Source organism: Lissotriton vulgaris, chromosome 6, assembly GCF_964263255.1.
Source record: "Lissotriton vulgaris chromosome 6, aLisVul1.2, whole genome shotgun sequence".
Classification (NCBI taxonomy): Eukaryota; Metazoa; Chordata; class Amphibia; order Caudata; family Salamandridae; genus Lissotriton; species Lissotriton vulgaris.
Genome location: NC_141694.1, coordinates 329,258,259 through 329,282,062, shown reverse-complemented (window position 1 = coordinate 329,282,062; position 23,804 = coordinate 329,258,259). Strand labels below are relative to the sequence as shown.

At 49.4% G+C, this 23,804-nt stretch overlaps 1 protein-coding gene across 1 annotated transcript in view; it reads left to right on the top strand.

Moving 5' to 3' along the window:
• The window catches only part of CPSF3 (cleavage and polyadenylation specific factor 3), a 258,178-nt gene that overhangs the window by 97,257 nt on the left and 137,117 nt on the right, over positions 1-23,804 (top strand). Inside the window, exon 9 of the mRNA XM_086926362.1 lies at positions 14,888-15,046. Within this exon, the coding sequence (XP_086782488.1) occupies positions 14,888-15,046 (159 nt within the window). The remainder of the gene's footprint in view (positions 1-14,887; positions 15,047-23,804) is intronic.

The following is a 23,804-nucleotide window of genomic DNA, read 5'->3' as shown; positions in this document are numbered from 1 at the left end:
GGGGCAACACAAAAGGCCACTCCTCAAAGTCCCTCCACTTCCTACAAAACCCCTGGCCAATCCACATTCACTAAGGGCTACCAGAGAGGAGGTTACAGGGGTAACAACAAAGACCGAGGCAAAAACAACACCTCCCGCTCTGGCTCGACCCCCTACCCAATGATTTTCCTCCCCCCACCCCCCCCCCCCCCCCCCCGCCCCCCCAACACCCCACTCCTGTGGGGGGAAGACTTCAACGATTCCTGCCTGCCTGGATCAACATCACATCAGACAGGTGGGTGCGACAAATTTTTCAGTCAGGTTACTGTCTAGAACTAATATCTACCCCCCCAAACATGCCACCCAAACAGCGTCCAATGTCACAAGAACATCTACCACTGTTAAAGCAAGAAGTAGTATCTCTGCTAGAAAAAAGTGCAATCGAACCAGTTCCTCTGCATCAACAAAACAAGGGGGTTTACTCTCTCTATTTTCTGATTCCAAAGAAGGACGGCTCTCGAAGGCCTATTTTAGACCTCAGACCGCTAAACATATACATACAATCAGACCATTTTCACATGGTCACACTCCAACAAGTCCTTCCGCTCCTGCTACAAAATGACTTCGTTGCTACTCTAGATCTCAAGAACGCATAATTCCACATTCCTATTCACAAAGCTCACAGGCAGTATCTCAGATTTGTAATAGACGGGCAGCACTACCAATTCAAAGTACTCCCATTAGAAGTCACAACAGCACCAACAGTATTCACCAAGTGCTTAGCAGTAGTGGCAGCGCATCTACGAAGACAGCACATCCATGTCTTCCCGTACCTCGACGACTGGCTCATAAAAGCCAGCGAACACAATCAATGCGTAAAACACACTCATGCCATCATCCAACTGCTCCACAACTTGGGGTTCACAATAAACCACACCAAGTCTTCTCTACAGCCATCCAAAGTACAACAGTACCTTTGTGCCACAATAAACACCTCCACAGCGCTAACTTATCCCACTCTAGCAAGGATAGCCAGCATGCAAACTCTCCTAACAAAGTTTCAGCTGCAACACTCCCTCCCAGCACGAGTGTTCATGCAACTCATAGGGATGATGGCCTCTTGCATCTTCATAGTACCCCATGCAAGACTTCAAATGCGACCGGTACAAGAGTGCTTATCACGTCAATGGAACCAGGCTCAAGGTCACTTAACAGATCTAGTGTTGGTAGACGGTCGTACTCATCGCTCTCTGCAGTGGTGTAACACCAAAAACTTTCCAAGGGACGACCGTTCCTAGAGCCAGTTCCTCAGATAATCTTGACTGCGGACGCATTGCTCTCCGGCTGGGGAGCCCACCTACTGCAAAACACAATGCAAGGCAGGTGTAAATGTAAATGTAAATTGATACTTGTATAGCGCACTACTCACCTGCAAGGGTCTCAAGGCGCTTGTACGAATACCGCTGTGGAACCCATCCTAGCTTTCCCTGTGAGGCGTCCACTCCTGGGTACCCCGACACCGCAACAAAAATTACTCCACATCAATCATCTGGTGTTACTACCAATATTCCTAGCACTAAAAGCTTTCTAGAAGCAAGTATCAATCAAAGCTGTGTTAGTCCGCACAGTCAACATGACAGCAATGTATTGCATACAGAAGCAGGGAAGCACACACTCCCTGCAACTCTCTCAACTAGCACAGGACATATGGAGGTGGGCTATACCTCAAAACATATTCCTTCTAGCCCAACATGTTCCGGGAGTACAAAATACTATAGCGGATCTGTTAAGAAGTCAAACACAACAGACCCACGAGTGGGAACTTCATATGCAAGTTCTTCAGCATTCTCTGACCCTCATCCTAGTTGCTCCAACGTGGGCCAGACAACTGTGGTACACCACACTGCTACAACTGTCTGTAGTACCACACCAAAAATTGCACACCTCTTAACACAGAACCGTGGAGAGATCAGACACCCGGTCCCAGCTCAGCTCAACCTTGCGTTCTGGCTCCTGAAATACTAGAATTTGGATATCTAAACCTTCCTCCAGACTGCATGAATGTCATTAAAGAAGATAGACGTCCTACCACTAGGGCATGTTATGCAGCCAAGTGGAAACTATTTGTAATCTATTGTCACAACAACGATATTAATCCCCTGGATGTGTAATTCAACACATCATAGAATACTTACTGCATCTCCAAAGATGTAACTTAGTCTATACGTCTATTAGACTACATCTTGCTGCAATAGCAGCATAGATGAAAAACAGACACCATCTATCTCTGTTCAGAGTGCCTGCCATTAATGCCTTTATGGAAGGCCTTAAAAGAATAATTCCTCCCAGAATATCACCTTCACCTGTGTGGAATTTAAACTTTGTTCTCACACGGTTAATGGGACCTCCCTCGAACCCTTACACAGATGTGAATTACAATTTTTAACATGGAAAGTTGCGTTCCTAGTAACTATTACTTCTCTGCGGAGCGTTAGTGAACTACAAGCACTAACCATTCAAGAACCCTTCTTGCAAATGCATCAAAATAATTTAGTTCTGTGTACTAATCTGAAATTCCTGCCCAAGTCCTTTCTCCATTCCATCTCAATCAATCTGTGGAACTGCCCGTTTTCTTCTTGCAGCCACAGTCAGTAGTAGAAAGAGCTCTTCACACATTAGATGTCAAAAGAGCTTTGCTATACTACATAGAAAGGACACAACCCTTTCGTAAAACCGAAAAACGTTTGTGTCTTTCTCACCGCCACACAAGGGTAATCACATTTAAAAATCTGGGATAGCTAGATGGATTGCCAAATGCATACAGATTTGTTACCTCAAAGCTAAGCGTACGCTATGTGTTCCTCCTAAAGCCCACTCTACAAGAAAGATGGGGCTTCAATGGCATGTTTAGGGAACATTCTCCTAGATGACATCTGCAGAGCAGCTACATAGTCTACACTGCACACATTCACAAAACACTATTGTGTAGATGTGCAAACAAAACAACAAGCTAATGTGGGCCAGGCTTTTCTCAAAGCATTGTTCCAAACTACTGCAACAGATAGGGGTGGTCGCCGCTAAGAATGGGTACTGCTATACAATCTATGCACAGTCTGCAATCTGCAGCTCCTATGCCTTGAACAGAAAATGCTACTTACCAGTATGCATCTGTTTTTGGCATGTAGAGCTGCAGAGTTGCACGCCCACCCGCCTCCCCAGCTACCCTTGTCTGTTCCAGTATTATCTTTATTAGATACAAATTACATGGACATCCTTCCTTTTTCTTGCAAAGCTCCATCATTTCCCTAATGGCGAAAAACAATCTGGGGATGGAGCCGATGCCCATGCGCAATGTGGTCCAAAGGAGGAGTCACCCACCTCGTGACTTCCAAAGAACTTTTCAGGACAACAACAAACTGCAAACATCCGGGCCTAACACTAGGTGGCGATCTATGCACAGTGTGCAACTCTGCAGCTCTACATGCCAAGAACAGATGCATACTGGTAAGTAGCATTTTCCTTATCACCATCGGTGCGGTGCAGATTTACCCTGTGCGCTGACAATGATTAATTCCCATTGGTCATGACGAGCTCAGCTCGTCATGAGTGTACGAGAGGTGTACCTCATGACGAGCTGAGCTCGTCATGAGCATCGAAGGGGTTAAGCGTAATTGTTGGTAGTCAGATAGGGGAGGGAACTAAAATGTACTGAATGCCAATACCACAATAGAATTTCATTCTCTGGTTGGAAACGAAGAGGCTGCTTTGCAAGTGTAGTGGAATCCTTTAATCTGTTTCATGGGATACTGTAATTTGAATGACTAAAGACTCTACGGAGAACTTTGGATTGTTTTCTCTGAAAGGGGGTTTAATACCTCACTGACTGTTTTTGCTTGAATTGTTTGTCCCATCTGTAGTTGAGATGGGTCTTCCCCTAAACACAGTCAGTTAATCTTTTTTTAGTTATGTTTGGGAGACAAGTACTCCGTACTCTGGAGTGGGGGGTAGTGTTAGACCCATATTACAACAGTGGGGGTGGTTACTGGGCGTTGTTGTAGCTTCAATGGCTGCATACAGCTAAAGATCCATTCAAATTGATTTAATGAGGATGCAAGTATCTTGCAATATATGTGCTGTCTGACCTTATGACCTTTGTTCTGGTAAATTGATGTTCTCAATTGGAATGTGAATTGCTGTGAAATAAAGTTAAGAATGGAGTTCTTTGGATGCTCCTTAGACTTAAGGTACAAAAGGCTGCTTCCTCCTACAAGAATCTCTTATTAGGGCAATGATGGTGGCTTTATTGACGGCAGGAAGTATTTACTGGCTCATGTGGGATATACGTCATGCTCCTAGGGTATATTGATATTACTGAGGAAATCCAGGGGCAATATCTGGTTGTGTGTGTGTATCCCCCCTTGCTCTAATCTTTCTCCACACCCCTCCCCGTTCCATAAAGATTTCAAGAAGGGGTATTAAGCAATATAGGGGCACATGCATAAACATAAGGAATTGCGATTCCTTAATAGCTATTTTTAAGGAATCTCTATTTAGGAATCGCAATTCCTTTTGCATGTAGGAATCTCTAAATTGCGATTCATACAAATTTCGTATTTGCAATTTGTTAATGGGAAATCCCTTTCCATTTATTCCTATGGGCCTAGAGACCCATAGGAATGAATGGGAAATCATTTGCAATTTGTGATTACCAGATAGGTGATCACAAATTGTAAATGCAATTTCAAGAGTGCAAGGGGGCCAAAAAGGCCCCCCTGATGCACCCCCAAAATTGGCATGTGTGCGCCACATGGCACTTATAAAAATGCAAATTTGTGCATTTTTATAAGGAATTGCAAATTACCATCAACTTCCTCTCTCTGGTTCAGTATCTGTTATAGCACCAGGAAGGCCTTTTTGGGTAGCTGTCGCGCTCAATAAGCCCAATAAATAAATAAACAAATAAACTTGAAGTTGATGGTAATTTGCGATTCATTAATGCAAAGTCGCATTCTGAGAATGCTTCTTGCATTGCATTTAGGGAATGGCAAATTGCGATTCCCTAACTGCATTCGCAAAATAGGTAATTGCAAATTTTGTGATTACCTAGATGTCGAATTACTTTCGGCTTGATGTATCCCAAAAGGCTAAATACCGATCTCAAAGGGGCCGATTCTTTAAATTGGCCCATTTGCGACGGATAAATAGCTTGATGCATGTTCCACCTAGAGTCAAGACTGTAGCGATGCCTAAGACAGCTGTTGTATTGGTGTTGACTTTGACCATGTCTTGGACCCTAAAGATGGGCGTTCCAAAAAATAGGGTAGACAGCAATCCAATTGAGACTCTGGAGCTTTTCTGTTTTTTCTTTTGTTTCTTTTTTAGATATCTTTTTATTAACATTTAGGTTCAACACAATCAACAATTGCAATAGATCAGGTCTCAATGCCAGTACATTACAGGAGACTCTGGAGCTTTGTTGCCTGTATTACTGATGTTTGTGTTGAGGTGTTTACATGAACATATCAAACCGTATTACTTGGTGTGGCTTTTCTAATTTAGTTGGACTCATGAGAGCAGCGGGATCTTGCCCGAGGTTAATGAGAAATACTTTAAGGTAACATAAGCACACTGAAATTTCTAGGAAGCTTACAAAACTGTTTTGAAAGGCTTTAGAACTGTGGTTTTCCATCTTATTAGTGCCCACAATTCTCCCAAAAATTAATTACAATTTTTTTTTCTTATAATTATTCTCAATAGCCAGCAGCCAGAACATATTTCATAGTTCAAACATCAAAGTTATACACTCTTATTACTTTAATAATGCAATCAAATAGATTATATCCAGCAGCCTGACTCTGTAAAAGTATCAACAGTATTCTTTTTCAGTACTGGGAGAAGAGGCTTAGAGCATTATTTCCTGTAGAATAGTGACCCTTCCCTCATATCCTGAAATATGTAGGGGCGTAAACGGTGGCAGGTGGTTGCTCTCCCTACCCCAGAAATACTGAATGACAACCTTTGCTCCTCAACGACTATGTTCACTGAGCCTAGATTGAGGATACTGTGAATAACCAGGGCTACTTGTATACTATGTGGTGGGAGAACTCCAACCAAACTCCTAGGCTGCACTGAGGCTGGGATGAAAGTGTGGTATGTGCCTCTGCCTTTGCACACACCGGCAAGGTTGCTAGTGAGAATCCCTTTCTGTGGGTAGGCAAGTCAATGAAAGGCACTGAATTTGGAGTATTTAGACATGTAGACATTAGGATTCAATTGGGATTTTAATTTGGTGGTTTGTAGGAACCAATGTCTCTGAAAATATTTGAATATAAAGAGGGGTACAAAATAAATAGTGCAAGTTATTTTTTTTATTTTTTATTTTTTTTAAAGTTGGTTTTATTGTATTTGAAAGAAGAAACAGAGTTAGGAAAAAGACAGAAACGAGAATAAGCGGCAATATTGCAGTAGTACAAACATGAGCCTTGCAGGAATTTCCGAAATATCCATTAGAAGCCTCGAGCCCCAGCTAACCGCACTAAGCGGAGTCCGGGAGGATAGCGACGGCCAAGGGTTCCAACCGCCAGACGTTACTCAATGTCTCTGCTGAGTCTGCCATAAGGAAGGGAAATCCAGTTACACGAAATGTCACGGGAAATTCCCGGGGCAGGCAAGTTCCTTCCTCAGTCATGCAGTGCCGCAACAAGTACAGAAACCCCCCCCCAACTATGCTCCCCTCCACCCCTCCGCATCTCTCCCCCCTCCCCCCCGGTGGTGGCGCCAGCTCACATTCTCTGTCTTCACTACACACTCACATCATTCGGGCAATTAGACTTGGAAAAGGTGAAGTACTCGCAGGCCGATGGACAGACAGCAGATGGCAAACCATTCGACAAAAACTTGACTAAAGTCCCCCACCGGAACATAAAGTTCTTAAAGTTGCCCAAGAAGATGTCCGCCATTCTCTCCATGCTCCTCAATCTCCATAACTTTGCGTGCCATAGTGACATAGCCGGGGCCGTCGGTTTTTTCCAGGCCGCAGCCAGTGTTGGCTTAGCCGCCCCCAAACACAGCCACATCATTTGTTTGTCTGCTTTCGTCTGATGTTCCAGTAACGGATCTCGGAGACCCAAGATAACAAAGGACAGGGAGTCCGGAATCGGATACCCCAACATGTCTTTGATATGAGATAAAATTTCGGTCCAAAAAGGTCGAATGACTGGACAGTCCCACCAGATGTGGCGAAAGTCGCCCAGTAAGCCACAGCCCCTCCAGCAGCGATCCGAAGTTGCCGGGAATATGCGATGAAGTTTTGAGGGGTAGAGATACCAATCAAACATAGTTTTGTAATGGGCATCTCTTAGATCTGCTGAGTGATTGTGGGTCTTAATGTCCCGCCAGAGACCTTTCCATTCACCTTCCGCTATGTCCCTACTCAGCTGACCTTCCCAGTGGTCCATATAGCGGGGACGAGGGGAGACCACTGTGCCAAGCAAGAGCTTATATAAAAAGGAGACCGTTCCCTTCATTGTGGCAGTCCGCAAAAGAAAGGCTTCGAAAGGTGAGGGCGGTCTCGTAGCCGCCTCTCTCAGACCGGGCGAGGTTGCCCAGTGGATCAGCTGGGCATACCGGAATTGTTCCGTGGGGGGCAGGCCGTAGTCCCGCATGCAATTAGAGAATGTGAGGGGCTCCATGCCATGGAATAGATGTGTAAGGGCCCTTCAGCCGCCCTCCCTCCAAGGTCGAAATGGTCCCTCCTGTAGCGCCGACGGGAAAGCCGGATTGAAGTGCAAAGGAGTGAAGGGGGAGGGGAACGATGTCCAGCGTGCGTCTCCCGATACCGTGTCCCACACCTTTAGGACAGTTCCTGTGGGAGTGCTGACGTAAGCATTCCTAGGCCTGTCTGGCTTGGGTTTCCAAGCCAGGTCCCAGATCGACCTCCCAGCCACACTCCTATCCATGTGCAGCCAGTGTTTTTCAGATTCTTGCTGCGACCACTCCACAAAGACCTGCAGTTGCGCGGCCTTATAGTACAGGTGCATGTCCGAGAGGCCCACTCCTCCCTCCTCCCTCGGGCGCCTCAGAGTCGCATAGGAGAGGCGTGCCTGTCCACCCTGCCAGATGAACTTCAGTAAGAGGGTCTTCAGCCGTCGGAAGAAATCCATCTCCATCGGTATGGGGAGGGCTTGGAAAAGGTACAGAAATTTAGGGAGGAGGACCATTTTGATGGCATGGATCCTGCCCAGCCAAGTAATGTATTTCGGCTTCCACCTATCCAGTTCCCCCCCTTACAGCCGATAACATAGGCGGAAAGTTCGCTGCGAACATGGAGCCAACAGAAGGTGTCAGTCGGACCCCCAAATAAAGCATGGAGGCCGGCGCCCATGACAACGGCGTAAGCGGTCGCAATCGCTCTAACTCGGCCGGCGGGAGTGTCAAGTTCAAGATATAAGATTTATCAAAATTAACTTTGAATCCGGCTACTTCTTCAAAGTTGGAAAGCAGAGTTTGAATGTGCGGCAGAGATTGCGCCGGGTCCCCCACTGAGAGGAGCACATCGTCCGCAAAAAGGGAGATCTTATGCTGCTCCTCCGAAAAGGGAAGTCCCTTTATCAGCTTCTGCTCACGCAGCGCGATGGCCAGAGGCTCGATGCTTAAGGCAAAGAGCAGAGGTGAAAGAGGACAGCCCTGTCTCCTACCTCTGGTGTGAGCGAAGCCGGCGGAGCGGTGGCCATTAACCATCACCCTGGAGCAAGGGGTGCTATAGTTCGCGCGAATCATGGTAATGAATTGGTGCGAGAATCCAAAGGCCTCCAAGGTGCGAAACATGAAGTTCCAGTCCACCCGATCAAAGGCCTTTTCCGCATCCAACCCCACCAGCACCGCCGGGAGACGAAACCTTGTGGCCTTCTCAATGAGGTTAATCACCCTCCTCAGGTTATCGTGCGTTTGACGCCCCTTAATAAACCCTGATTGATCTGGGTGAATGATGGCCGGCATCAGGTCCCGAAGTCTACGCGCAAAAATAGTGGAGTTTAGCTTAGCATCTATGTTGAGTAGAGCTATCGGGCGGTAGGACGAGCAGTGGGACGGGTCCTTCCCCGGTTTAGGAATCACTGAAATCATCGCCTCGGCCATGGAGCCCGTGGTGCGACCCGTGACTGCCATTTCGTTGAAGAGGGGTACCAAAAATTCGCAGAGCTCCGTAGCAAAGGATTTGTAGAACGCCGTGTAGCCATCCGGACCGGGAGTTTTGTGGAGCTTAAGGTCCCCGATAGCTTCCAACACCTCCTCCCTAGAATTAGGGGCCGCCAGCAGTTCGTTCCACTCTTTCGATACCTGTGGAATGGGGAGGTCTGCCAGAAAGCGATCCTGAGCAGCTTGGTCCAGGGAGTCACCCTTATAAAGTGCCTCATAAAACCGGCCAAAGAGGTGTGCCTTATTTGCATCACTGTGGTGAAGCGTTCCCGAAGAGTCCAAGATGCCACCTATATACTCCCTTTCCCGTTTATCTCGCAGTTGGCGAGCCAGATGTCTACCTATTTTATTTCCCTGAGAGAAGGAGATGCCCCGAAGCCTGGTAAACTCCGCACGGTTGGTATATTGGGCCTTACACTTACCCCGCACTGCAGGCAGTGGTCTCAGAGTGAGCCTAGACGGGTTAGTTTTGTGGGCCTGCTCTAAGGCAGCCAGTTCCGCCTCCAGTTCCTCCCGCTCCTTCCGTCTCAACCGATTGAGGTTGGCGTTAAGGTGAAGGCACGTGCCCCTTATGGAGGCCTTACACGCATCCCAGGTATTAAAGAGGGAGGTGTCTGATGCCGGATTGAGAGTCCGAAACTCCCCTATTGCCTTGCGTAGTTCCCTGCAGGAGATGTCATCCCTGACAAGCGCCGGTGGAAAATACCATTTCTTCACTCCATCCCCCCCCCCCCCCCGGACGGCCAGCGCAGCCCTAGTACCAGCAAGCTGTGATCCGATACAGACCGAGGGAAAACGCTAGAATCTCGGATATCCCCTCGAAGGGCCTGGCTCACAAAAATATGGTCAAGCCTGGAGTAGGAGTGATGGACATGGGAGAAGAACGTGTAGTCGCGAGATTGGGGGTGTAGGAATCTCCAGCAATCAACCAAGCCAACTTCACCAATCATTCCCTGATTCTCAGTGGAAAATACTCCTGCCCCCGCCCTCTGCGCCTGAGAGCTGTCCAGATCTCTGTCCCAAACCATATTAAAATCTCCCATTAGCACCATGAGGCCGTCAACAAAGTCCCCCGCCCTGTCCAGCAGGTCCCGGAGAAAAGCATTCTGCCCCGAGTTGGGGACATACACCACCACAAACGTACATGTCACTCCACCGAGCACTCCCTTGACCATAAGCCACCTTCCTTCCTTGTCACAGCTAATCCCCAAAGGTTGGAAATGTAGAGACGCTCGAAAGAGAAGCGCTACCCCTCTGTTTAGTGGATGCAGAGGATCTATAGATTAGTCGGAAGTGTCTATGGCGCAGCCGAAGTTCATCTTTACGCGCCAGGTGGGTCTCCTGGAGTCCCACAATATCCAGGTGATGATCAGTAAGATATTTCCATACTTTTTGGCGCTTCTGAGGGGAGTTAAGACCCTTGACGTTCCATGTCCCAATACTAAGTGGCATAAGGGAATTTCAAAATCCACCCCTGTCTATTCAATGCGAGTGCCTTCCCACTCCACCAGTCCCTAGGAAACAGACCCGCCTGGCCCGACACCCCCCTCTCCACCAGGTCTACACAGAACCCTGTACCCCTTTCAGTGTCCGATAACTCAAGATCAGTAACAGCATCCATCCAGTCAACAGTCCCACCCAGAGGTCCGACAACTAAGGGCCCCAAGAATCTAGACGCTGTGAGAGAAAAGCATACCATACATTCATACCAGGCGCCGACCCCCCCCCCCCCCCCCCCCCAACCCCTTCCCGCCAAGGCCCCCACAACACCCCCTGTGCCCCCCCCCCCAAACCAAACCCCAACTCAAAAACAAACAGATATACTTAGCAGTCCCAACGAAGAGTCCCAGATCAGTGCAGCGCACAGAGTAGTCACTGGGAGGGGGACGGGAGACCCCATGTGGGACTCCCAAGGCCTCGGTCCGGGGTGTCTTCTCACAAGGTACCTTCATACCCACGGAACCTGAGTACACGAGCCCCTCCGGCGCCCTCAGGCCAGCAGCCCACAATTCAGGCCGCTCTGGAGCTCTGCTGTGAAGTAGTCAGCGGCGCTGAAGCAACGGAGGCCACCGCATCTCCCCTCTCCTGTAACCTGGTTGCTCGATCAGGCCGCCCGCGATCCGATGCCGACTCCACTCTGTGCCAAGATGAGGATCGATGCCGCCTTCTCGGCAAAGGGCTGTCCGCCCTTGAGGCTGGGGACTCATCCTCGATGCCCAGTAGCTCCTTTGCCACCTGTAGGGAGCGGATCTGTGCTAGTTTATTCTGCCATCGGAAAACTATGCGGAATGGATGACCCCATGAGTAAGGAATGTTGTGGTTCCGCAGAAACGCCGTCACTCCCGCCGTTTCTGAAGAGTCGTTGCCGCCAGGTCCTGATAGAGCTGCGGGCGGTGTTCACGGAACTGCAAAGTTGGAGCGTCTCGTGCTTTTCTGAGGATCCTCTCCTTTAGCTGAAAATCATGGACACAAACGAGGATATCAGGGGGCGGCCCTCCGCCCCTCCGCGGTAGACCAACTCTGTGGACTATATCCATCCGAATTTCATGCACATCCTCCTCGCCCAGGATTTGAAGGAAGAGGTCTTGCACGTAGCCATGCAGATCACCCGCTTCGCCATCCCATGGCAACGCTCGTATGCGGATGTTATTTCTTCGAGAGCGGTTCTCTAAATCTTCCGCATGGGATTGCAAGTCTAAGTTCTGTTCAGGGAGCCTCAGCACGTCCTGCTGCAACTGATGGACGTCGTTCGCCATGCTGAGATCGTGATCCTCCAGCGTGGCCACTCTCTCCCCAATGCCGTCCACGTCTCTCCGCACCTCCCGAAGATCAGACGTCAGTTGCGCTCGGAGGTCCGAGATGTCTTCTTTGATGGACTTAAAGAGGTCAGTCATGAAGGCTTTGGTGACCGAAGCCTCATCGTCTGATCTCTTAGGAGATGAGCTCGGGCCAGGGGAAGCCGGTTGCTGGGTGTTCTTCAGCTGGCCGTCCTTACCGTTCTTCCCCTTGCGCAAAACGGAAGACTTCCTGGGAGACACCACGGACGGTGTCCCCCCGCCACAGGACTGAATCCCATCAATGCCCCTGCCGCGCACCCTCGGCGTGTACCCAGATCGCCAGGAGCAGTCCCTGTTCGTCTCAGTGGGTTAGGCAGACCAGGTCCAGTGGAGGCAGCCTCTGCAGCTCCAGCCCCCACACCAATACCAAGGGCGTTGTTGTATCCCCAGTCGCAATGCTGCGAGAAAGTCAAGTCTAGGGAACTAACCTTCCCCTGTGGCCCACAACGCAAGCGGGCACCTCGACCAGCCAGGCCTCACTCCACAGACGTCCACTCAGTTCCACTCTATAGACCGGACCCGCTTGCTCCCGTGTTCTAGCAGGGTCTCATCTCCCACGCTAGAGGGGGGGGGGGGTCAGGCACTTCCTCGCTGCCGCTAGGTCCCCGCAGCACCCTACAACGGTGCCCGGGCGCTCTCGCCAGCCTCAGTTCGCCGTACTCCACTAGGGCCTCCTGAATTGCCGCCTTGCGTCCCAGCTCGCAGCGCCGCTCCGGCCTCGGGCACCGCCACCGGCTCCGGTTCCGCGAAGACGGGCTCCGGCACCGTCGGGGACCGCACCACTGCTGGCTACCTCTCTACAAGGGCTCCAGAGCGACCAGAAGCCCAAGGGGACACCCGGGGCCGATGCTAAACAAAGCTTGTAGGGCCCGGCGCCGGAGGGGACTAGAATCACGTCCTACTCCGTCGCCATCTTCTTCTTTTTTTTTTTTTTTTTTTTTTTTTTGTGTGTGCCTGTACCTTACCTCTCACACCTGCCACTAGAGGACCAAATGTTTGAGTGAGCTGAAGATGACAAAGGCAGTTTGAATAACATATATATAACACCAACACATCACCCCCGAAAGTCTGAACATGTTAACGTCGAAGTGGAACAGAAATGAAGGGCTTCATGACATGAAATGGATGCAAACACAAATTCAACAAAATGAAGTAGTCATACCTGGTGAATTTACACTGATCCAACCAAAGGACTTGCATTTAATATATTACACCATATTTTGGCCATAAGCATTTGGAAACTACCCCACAGCAGCTTGCCTCAGACTCCATACATAAGGGAATCTTTTACCACAAACTCTGACAATTCACCAAAACATAGAAATGAAGGGTGGAAATGTTCCACCTACTAAGTTCAATTCTGGGATTTCCCTTAACTTTTTGTCTAAGACCATTGTCTTCGGGATATGGGATGATCAGGACCTGCTAAGAGGTAGTGGATCGCAAAAATATATCTATCGGGTCCATGAACATCAAGACCAAGCAAGGAGCAACAGCACTCGCCTGATTTATTAAAGGAGAACCAATGCCCAAATAGGTGGATAGATCACTGGAAAGTGTGGATACTGTGGTATGCAGGGCAGTGTCTTGGACATTCCCAGTTTTTTTTTTTTAATCTACATGTTTAAGTTGAATGGAAAAACATTCATCATGTCCCAATTGATTTACCAAGCTGGGGTAGTGTTCTAGATTTCAGCATGGCGAGTGAGTTGGATTATCATGGATTCTCTTTTACGGCTATTAAGCAACATTTTCCATTACAGGCATAAGACCTGGAGGAGGCACCTATTGCTTGAGGTGGGGATATTTCAATGTAGAATCACACTTGCCTGGTTGTATGGATTCTGCCATTTCCCTACACTGAACAGATTACATTTTGTAGTATGAGCTGCATTGCCATCAAGCTTCATCCAGCTGTGAGGGCTGTTGCAAAGCATTCATTTTTTTTTTTTAAAAAGCCTCCTACATTTAATTACGTTTACAAAGCCAAAATTGGCTAACGCCTGCTTTGAGGATTACCTAAAGGCTAAAAAAAATGTTGAAGGCATTTTTCACCAAGATTCACTGTTTCTTTGACGTTTCTGACTGGAAAACGCCTGAAGTATATTTAAACAAGTTTGTATAGGCTGGCTTCTACCACAGTGAGAAGTCTATATCTTCACTTCAGATTGGATAGTCTTCCCATTTGCAGCTAGGACATAATCCAAGGCAAGTGTAAATCTGTCTTTAGCAAGTTGCCGTTTATGTAGTGTAACCCTCAAAATCATGCTGAGTTTTATTTCTTATTTAGCCATGGTTATAAGCAGGCACACAAACATTGCTTAATTGTGCAATTGAAACCTTTATTTATATATTTTTATTTACAATGAAGTAACCTGAACAGTTAAGGTTCCCTGCATAGACTTTCATCATAGGGCAAATACGATTAATCAACTTGTTGTGCCCCCATGTTAATTGGGTACATAGCAAATGAGAAACTGAATTATCTGTAGCCTGAAAAGTGGTGTAGGCAACACGTTTTATTGTCCTATGATTGTCTATCTCTTTTAATAATTGATTCCTGGCTATTATAATGGAAGTCGTTTTCCTGTGTTTTTGTTGTATGTTTGTGTACAAAATAGTGATTTGACTTATTTTCTTATGGTCATTGTCACCAGTGCGGCACCTGTAAACTTGTTCTTTGACATTTTAAACTTGTGAACGGAGAGATGATATTAGCAGGCAACTAATTAAGTGTGTCAGTATTTTTTTCCAATTAATGTGAAAACCCTATTTTAATTTAGGATCATTTGTATATTTACTCCTCTAAACCTAGGTTCTTCTCTCAACAGGAAACTTTTCATTCCATCTGATGCCTGTTTTTGGTTTCTTTTCAGAGCATGGATCATTTTGACGACATTGGCCCTAGTGTTGTTATGGCCTCTCCGGGTATGATGCAGAGTGGGCTGTCCAGAGAACTATTTGAAAGCTGGTGCACTGACAAGAGGAATGGTGTCATCATAGCTGGGTACTGTGTTGAAGGAACTCTAGCCAAGGTAATCAAACTCTGAGCTACAAAAAATGAATGCCTATGTAGTATTTTTGCTGTAAAAAAATGCAGAAATGTTTATGGTTTATGCTTCTCCGACTTCGTGGTTCAGATTAAATGGTCTGGACAGAACAAAAACAAACAAAAAAAAAAACCACACAAAAAAAGTCTACTAACGTCTGAATAAATGATCACTAATTTACGACCTAACTCTATTTATTTTTATTAGGCATCTGTGTGGGATAGGCATTTTCTACCTGTACCCTTTTTTCACTCTTCCTGTTGAATTTCCTTCTCTGTCAGAGTTAAGAAATATCTTTGGTAGTAAACATCATGCTTAATGAAGTAAACACAAAACAGACTTTGGCTTGCTGTAACTTCTACTCCGCCTTTTCACTAGTATTATTATTATGAAATGGATTAAGCGCGCGGCTACCCCCAACGGGGTATCCCGGCACTGAGGACAGCGACGGAGAGGAACCTAAGGTTAACAGCTGGAGAATAGGAATGTCTTCAATTTACTTCTGAACAGCGATTCAGAATCAGTGAGGCGAAGATATACCGACAGGGCATTCCAGAATCTGGATGCAACCACCGCGAAAGCTCTGCCACCTTTTCTAGCTCGATGGAATCGGGGGGGGGGGAGCAGGAGACGAAGGTGATTAGATCTAAGAGCACGTGATGAATGGACTAGCTTCAACCTTCGTCTAAGATATCCAGGACCCCTCCCGTTCAGAGCCCTGAAGATCAGTACCAGGGCTTTAAACTGGATATGTAAGGATATTGGCAACCAGTGAAGGTTCTTCAGGTGAGGGGAGATAGTATGCAGTCTTACTTTCTATATTTGGTTTGACAGCCCAACAGTTTGTAAGAACCTTTTCCTCGCTTCCTAAAAATACACAGGCTGCGGGATTCAGAAGAGTAATTTTCTCTCACCTCATGCTGTTAGCTGTTTGGTGTATCATTCTGCTTCGTGGGAAACCTTTTCATTGCAATGCATGAGGTGCATTGTTTTGAGCATGTGGCAGGGACTGTTTGAACACAAAAGCCATCTACAAAGCTTCCCCATTTTAAAACCGACACATTCTACATCATGGTTTTACAGAAAAGATTCTTTTGATGTGGAAAATGCACCCTGCATTCTGTTATGTTCTGTGTATTTGTAAAGCGCTCGGTCGCCTGCGACCGTATGCTGGTGCTGAGCAGGTGTGTGCGCGCGTCTAACCCTGTCTATGGTAGGTTGGTTAAAGCTGGGTCTTTAGCTTCTTTCAGATTTGAGGAACAGAGTAGGAGGCTCTGATGTGGAGTGGGAGGTCGTTCCACCCTTTTGGAGTAAAGTAAGGGAACACCTGTCCTGATCTGGTTCTGTGTATGTGTGCGAGTAGGAGTCCTGAGGAGACGATGTATCTAGGTGGTTTAAAGGAGATTGGACTGTTCAGGTAGGCAGGCCTAAGTTGTCTTGCACCTTGAATTTGTGAGTAAGGAGTTTGAAATGAGTGTGTTTGTGTTTCTGGAGCCAGTGTAGCTCAGAGTTGTAGTGTGATGTGAGAGGTTGATGGGGAGTCTGGCTGCTGAGTTTTGGATAGTTTGTAGTCTTCTAACAAGTTGTTTGGTGACCCCGGCTTAGAGGGTGTTCCTATTGTCCAACTTGCTGGTGACTAGAACAGTTTTTCTAATATTGCTTGGGAACCATTTGAAGATTTTCCTCCGCATCTTCAATGTTTGGAAGCAGGATGTAGTGACAGCATCGACTTGTAAAGTGCGGGTATGTCCTGTTTGCTTTCAATTATTATTCTGATGCTCTGGGTGTGTGGTCCTAGTTCAGTTGGCTACCAGTTGGAGGCGCATGGTGGGTTGCTCTTGTTCTCTTGCCCAAGATCACCTCTTCTGTTCTGTCGGGGCTGAGCGTGACACAGTTGGCTTTCATCCTATTGGCATCTTAGGCACTCACCTCTACCACGCACATATTTCCCCCGACCACCTCCACCAGAGTCTTCAGATGGAACAGTCCGCTCTTTCTCCAACAGAGCGAGTCCTTGACGGGAGGGAGACACTTGTGACCAACATGTAGGACAACTATAGGGTTGACCCACACGGTTTGCCAATAGGGTTGACCCACACGGTTTGCCAGGCCTCAGCAGTATTGTTGAGGGATGTCTTGGTTGGATAATGCCTAAGTATCACACAGATACTCGGCGAATGGCTCTCTATCATAATGCTTAGATGTGCATCATTCAAGATGATGATTACCTTTTTGAAGAAACCTTTTAAAATAAAAACCAGAATGTAGAGTAAAATTTGATGCTCAAGCAACAGGATTCGCCCCACCATTCAGATAAGTAGAGTAAGCGTATCAACGCTGCTGGCAAAAGGGTCTCATTGTGGGCCAATTGCCCAGGCGTTGATTACCGACTTGATAGGTTTGCTTTCCAGATACGATGGGTACAGTTGGGAGGAAATGGAGGCTGTTGTACTGTCCCTTCCTGAGTCTTATAAAAAGAGGGTTGAGGAAATGGCTGTGGAGGGAAAAACTATTACTAACGAAATATTAGGTGCAGCCTAGATGCTGCAGATACTGTTCCCCACAGTGTAAGCACCAGCATCCTGCTCCAGCGGCTTGCAGGGCTTCCTGCCTCAGGTTTCAAACCAGAGATGCAACACAAACTTCCTAACATCTGGTTCGATTAAGAAACCTCTTTTGTCACAAACAATACTGAGGTTGCTAAGTACATGGGTGCATTACAGTCTACATCAAGGATGGTTGTTTCGAATGATCCAGGCAAGAGGTGGAAATTAAGTAACCTGCCCAGGTCAAGTTAAGTCCTACCAACTCCATCAGCAGGCCTTTCATGAGTACTACATAAACAATGGTTACTCAGAGAGGCCATGGAGGGAACAACAGTAAGGTGAGGGGAAGGGGAAGGGATCGCTCGGCCCTGGCTCCGGAGCACTGACTCATCGCCCCCTCCCCCCCTCTTCACATTAGTAGGTGTTAACAGTTCTTCATCAGGGCTGCTGATTAGAACTCTGTACAACCCAACCCAATATACCACTGCAGTGTCACACCTTCAGTCAAGACCACCATATTCTCTTACAAGAAAAGGTTGAGTCATTGTTTCTGCACCATAAGGGTGAGGGTGTCTATTCACTATACTTTCTCATTCATGACCGCATTAGATCTCAAAGACACATTTCTATGTTCCTATCCACCCTGCCCATCACCAGTACCTACAGTTTGTGGTAAGTGGACTGCATTATCAATTCACAGTACAACCCTCGATCACAACTGCTCTAAGGGTCTTCACAAAGTGTTTGGCAGTGATTGCTGCTTACTTACACAGAGTGGGCATTCAAATATTCCCCCATATCTCTAAAGCTGGTTGGTCAAGAGCAGCTGGAGATAAGAATGTCAAGCATTCATCCAGACAGCTCTACACCTGCTCCAGAGCCTAGTTTCACAGTAAATGCCCAACATTTCTATCCCAATCTCAGAATGTGCAACCATTAGAGTTGATACTAAATGCTGTAGGAAGGCATACTCCAATCCACAGAGGATTACAACAGTCCATTAACAATTTCTTTTCGACTTCCATTCCTCCATCGTACCGTTGGTATCTTGTTCGATCGTAATTTCCCTGTTCCTCGCATCGAAAAACGTTGCGCTGCTCGATTCCAGCGCTCGCCGGGGCTGTTGGGCCCAACTGCACCATTGGGTCTTTGGCTCATGGAAAGAACCCCCTTCAAGGAGTGCCCTCAGTGTGGACACAGATTTCCCCACACTGATTTACATGAGATGTGCAATCTGTGCTTTTCCCCAGAGCACTAGAGCCAAGATTGCCAGGCCTGCGCTTCGTTCCGGTCCAAGAAAACTATCAGAGACCGACTTGTTCGAAGAGTCATGGCTCAGTCCTCTTCATCCTCACTAGATCTCATCATAGACGAAGTTCCAATAGAGTCCGAAGAACAGCAGCAGGATGACATAGTTTCTGAAGCAGAGGATTCATCTTCCGGAGCCGAAGGACAATCAGACGATGACTATCTTCTACCAGCTGGTCAACAGGTCGTGATTACAAGTGTTGACCCTGTTCACACCCCTATACCGGGACAGGCTTCGGTTCCACCTCCACCTTCGGGTCCGGGTGCACACCGACCTAAAAACTCCGACGCCCCGCCTTCCGGCAACGAAGAATAAATACCAAGAAGCCTCTAGGCTACTCGAGCGTGAGTCAGACGATCGGTTCCAACAAACAAAAAGTCCTTAAACCGAAACTAACTCCAGCACCAAAGCAACCCTCAGTACCAAAACCAGTCGAGCCGAAAACGAGCTCAGCACCAAAAAATATCGAACCGAAGCCAACTCAGTTACCCAAAAAAGTCGACCTAAAGTCCACTTCGGCACCTAAAGTTGTCGACCCGAAACGTGCTTCGGAACCAAAAATTCCGGATCCGAAAACGTTTGATCCAAACAAGACACAACACCAAAAAGGATTCTGACCACAAGTCTTCGGAACTGAAACCAAATCCGCTCCAAAGACTGTAATAGACGGAGGGGCGTGGCCAAGCAGCATGGCTGACAGGACGTGAGCTCCTTCAGCTCCCTGCCGGCAGCCGCTAAAATCCTGGTTTATAGATCCTGTCAGCCCACCTCCAGACATTTCAACGGAGCTGCCGTGGACCCGGACTGTCCTGTGCTCCTCCGGTCCCGCTTTGGGAGCTGTGGGTGTCCGGATCGCTGCCGAGTTCGGCCCTGCTGATCTGCCGCCGCCGGCTTTGAAATTGAGGACGGGGATCGTGGCCTGACCTGACGTCTGGAGATTCCAGACACGGGGGGACCCACTGCCATCGGGGCCCCCCCCGCAGTTATGTAAGCGCTGGTGCGGCGTTGGGACACTGGAGACACGGGGCGCCTAGGTGGACCGGCCTTAAAAGCCGGCTGTGGTGATAACGGCGGCCGCCGAGAATCAAGGCCGGGGATCGGGCCTGACCGAGGCGGAGCAGCGGACTCGCCGGAAGACCCCCACTGACATCCGGGGGGCCTGGCGGAGGTGAGAGCGGGGCCCTAGATTGCCACACCGGCCGGCTCGAGAGGTGGAGAAACGACCCGCTGGTGCTGGTGGTTGTGGCGGCCTGCGTCTGTTCGGGGCGCCTTGTGTGGAGGGCTACTAATCCAGGCCGGGGATCGGGCCTAGAAGCGCCAGAGCACCGGACTGACCGGAGAGCCCCCATTGCCATCCGGGGGGCCCGGCGGAGGTGACATCGGGGGCCAAAAGTACTGCACGGACCAGATCGGGAGGCGGAGTCCAGGCCTGCTGGTGCTGATGGCAGTGGCAGCCTGAGCCTTGTCGTGGTGCTTGCTGCTGGAGTCCTCGGCAGCAACTGGAGGGTCTCACTGCATGCTGCCAGCGCCTCATTGAGACCAGACCAGTAGATCCGCATTGGGCACTGGCCTGGGGGTAAGAAGAAGACCTGTCCACATCGGGACGGGGCCGCGTGGGTGTGGGGTCCGGAGATTGGACCGGCCCATTGCGCCTGCAGCAGGTGGGATCCCTCAGACATTTGCCAAAGGGAGTATCATACCCCCCCCCCCCCCCCCCACCCCATCCCCTATAGGCCTACAGAATAGGTGGACACTACGCTGAGGGGGGACTGGGCCCGATTGCCCGGAGGCGGGGCTAGTGGAAACCGGGCTGGGTGCGGTGTTCTGGACTCCTGGAACAATTCTCTCCTGGTGCTAGGGGGACACACGCTCACAAGACATTTCTACCAACGCTGGGGCGCAGGATCTGAAATACAGCGTCCGGAGGTACAATGGCTCGGAGGGGGTACCCTCGGGAGCGGCTTTGCAGCAGCTGGTGATGGGAGTATGCCGTGGGGCCCAGAAGTAACCCCGCGGAAGACTGGAACGGGTGTATGGACCTAGCCTCCTCTCTCCCTGTAGTACATTGGATCCTGTGACGCACCCCCGAGGGTCCTCTTGGCTAGATATAAAACAGTACCATAACTGGGACGTGCCTGGGCGGCGGATCCAGTGGGCCTGGTGCCAAGACTGTATAAGGCGCTTGGGGGAACTGCCGACGATCTAGAGATTAGAGGACGCTGGATTGGCCCTTCCTCGTACTTCATGGCGCGCAAGGATAGAACGCCCCGGGCGGTCCCGCCCAACACCATCACACAGTATACCACGCAGAGGCTCCCTTCGCAGAGGCTCACTCGCCAGTCGGTCCAGGAGGAGGGGGGTCCAACGCCCGAGGAGCCGTCACGGGCGGAGTTACTGAAGGCGATACAGGGTTCCCACTCTGCTTTGGAACGTCAGATCGAGACTGTGTCAATCGACGTGAACCTGTTGCGGACTGAACTGCGCAAGGTAGCCGATAAAGTCACGACTGCGGAAGGGAACATCACTCAACTGCAGGGAGAGGTGGCGTCTCTCGAAAACGGTCTCTCAACTCTCGGCCACAACGTAGGCCCTCGAGTGGAGAGCGGAGGATGCAGAAGGGAGGGCGCGCCGCAGCAACATCCGTGTGCTGGGTATTCCGGAACGGACGGAGGCGGGCCACCCGGAACGCTTCCTAGAGCAATGGATTCGTACGGTTTTGTGCCCTGAGGGCCTGTCAGATGTTTTTGTAATAGAAAGGACACACAGAGCCTTGGTCCCGCCTCCAAAACCCGGAGCCCCTCCTCGGGCCCTCATCGCAAAAATTTTGAACTACCGCGACAGGTATCGCATTCTACGAGCGGCGAGGGAAGTTAAGGACCTTACCTTTGAAAATGCGAGGGTGTCCATCTTCCCAGACTATACCCAGCTAGACTAAGAACAGCGCAAGTCCTTTCTGGCAGTCCAACAAAAGCTCGGCGATGCATCTCCAGTATATGCTACTGTATCTGGCGAAATTCAAGGTTCTCTCTCAGGGAAAGGCTCACTTCTTCGAGGCTCTGGCAGATGTATGGGAGTGGCTCGAGATCCGGGTAGATGATCTCCCTCCTGGAGAGCGAGCTGGAGCTCGTGGGGGACCAGACCGCAGAGGAGGCGTAGCTGGAGACGGCGCCCAGGATCCCAGGAGGATGAGAGTGTGGAAAGTAACCAAGTCACAGTAAGAGAAGATGGATCCCTACACATGGACGCACCAGCAGAGTCGCAGCCTGCTTCTCCTGGGGAGATCCTGGTACCTGATACATTACTGCCGTTTGAGGAGGAGATTTCTCCGACCAGTGAAACGCTCCTGGAGACGGCTGGAGCGCAGGGGCAGAAGCCGGATGGTTTGTCGTGAGGAGCAGCTTGGCTCCTGACTCTTTTCTAAAATGCTGGACAAAAGACTGGACACTGCCTGGACAGTAAGAGGGTTATGATGGAAGGGGGGGGGGGGGACACTGCCTAATGTTGAGATCTGGATTTGCGGGCGGGGGTCGGGTTCGGGGACGGGGAACAGTGCTATTGAGGATCCCCTTTTTCGCTAACACTGAGGTGAGGGTTGTTTTCAGGCGCTGGAGGGCGGCCGCGGGGGGGGGGAAGGGAGTCGCGCTGGGGGCGAGTTTATGGGAGGGAATCCACTTGTTGGGTATTTGGGAATGCTGTGTACGTCCTGGCACCGGCAGGGGAAGGGCATATTAGAGTGTTTATTTGTTGCAGTAATATTGCTTGTGGGTGGCGGGCGGTTGGGGTTGAGGGAGATTCAGTTGGGCGGAATGGTACAGGCATCAGGTGTATTACAGATGTAAGGCTGTTCGCCCGGATGGGCGATATCACCACGCATGGCACATACGTTTTTAAGCTGGAATGTGAGGGGCCTAGGCACTTGTACAAAGCGACATAGGGTTCTATCCTTCCTCCGGAGACACGGGATCTCTATTGGGTGTCTACAGGAGACCCATCTAGATGAGGAAGGTGCCCAAAAATTGGCAAAAAAGTGGAGGGGTCAGGTGTTTCACTCCTCATTCTCAACGTATGCTAGAGGGGTCCTCATTTGGGTGGCCCCAGGGGTCCCGTGCGCTGTTCAATATGTGGAGGCGGATATCAATGGCAGGTACCTGCTTCTGCAGGTGAAACTGGACGGGAGGGAACTCTCCATTTTACATTTTAAATTCATACGAACCTAACGTAGACGACCAGGACTTCTTTTTGCACCTACAGGAGGTCCTTGTATCGGATCTGGAGGGCCCACTGCTATGGTTTGGGGACTTTAATTGTGTGTTGGACCCTGTACTAGATAGATTCCCCCCCCCCCCGCGCAGGGACGAAACCGCGTATGACAGCGCGACTCAGAGAGGTGATGCAGAACCTGGGATTCAGTGATGTGTGGCGCCTGGCCAATCCGACGCAAAAGTTATTTACGTGTTTCTCCCCCACCTATAATACACATAGTAGACTAGACAGGGTACTGGCGGCCAATGTGGACGCTTCTCTCTCTCTCTAACGGTAACCCATCAGGCCCGATTCTTGTCCGATCACTCTCCAGTAACGTGCGTTGCACAGTGGGAGAACCAGCCCTCCCGCCCTCGCACTTTGAGGATGCCGATAGATCTGTTGCAGGACCAGGTGGGGAAGGACCATGTGGAGTCTGCCTTCTCCACTAAGTGGGATGCCCTGAAGGTGGTTGTTCGGGGTGAGTGTATGGCCCTCACCTATGGAGTCCGGAAGAAGCTACTTCGGGAATTGCGGGAGGCGGAGGATGCACTCCTGCATCTGCAAACCTTGCCAGATCCCAACGACCTGGGTCAGGAGTCGGAACGGACGGCTCGCAGCGCCTCCATCGGGAAGGGGACAAATC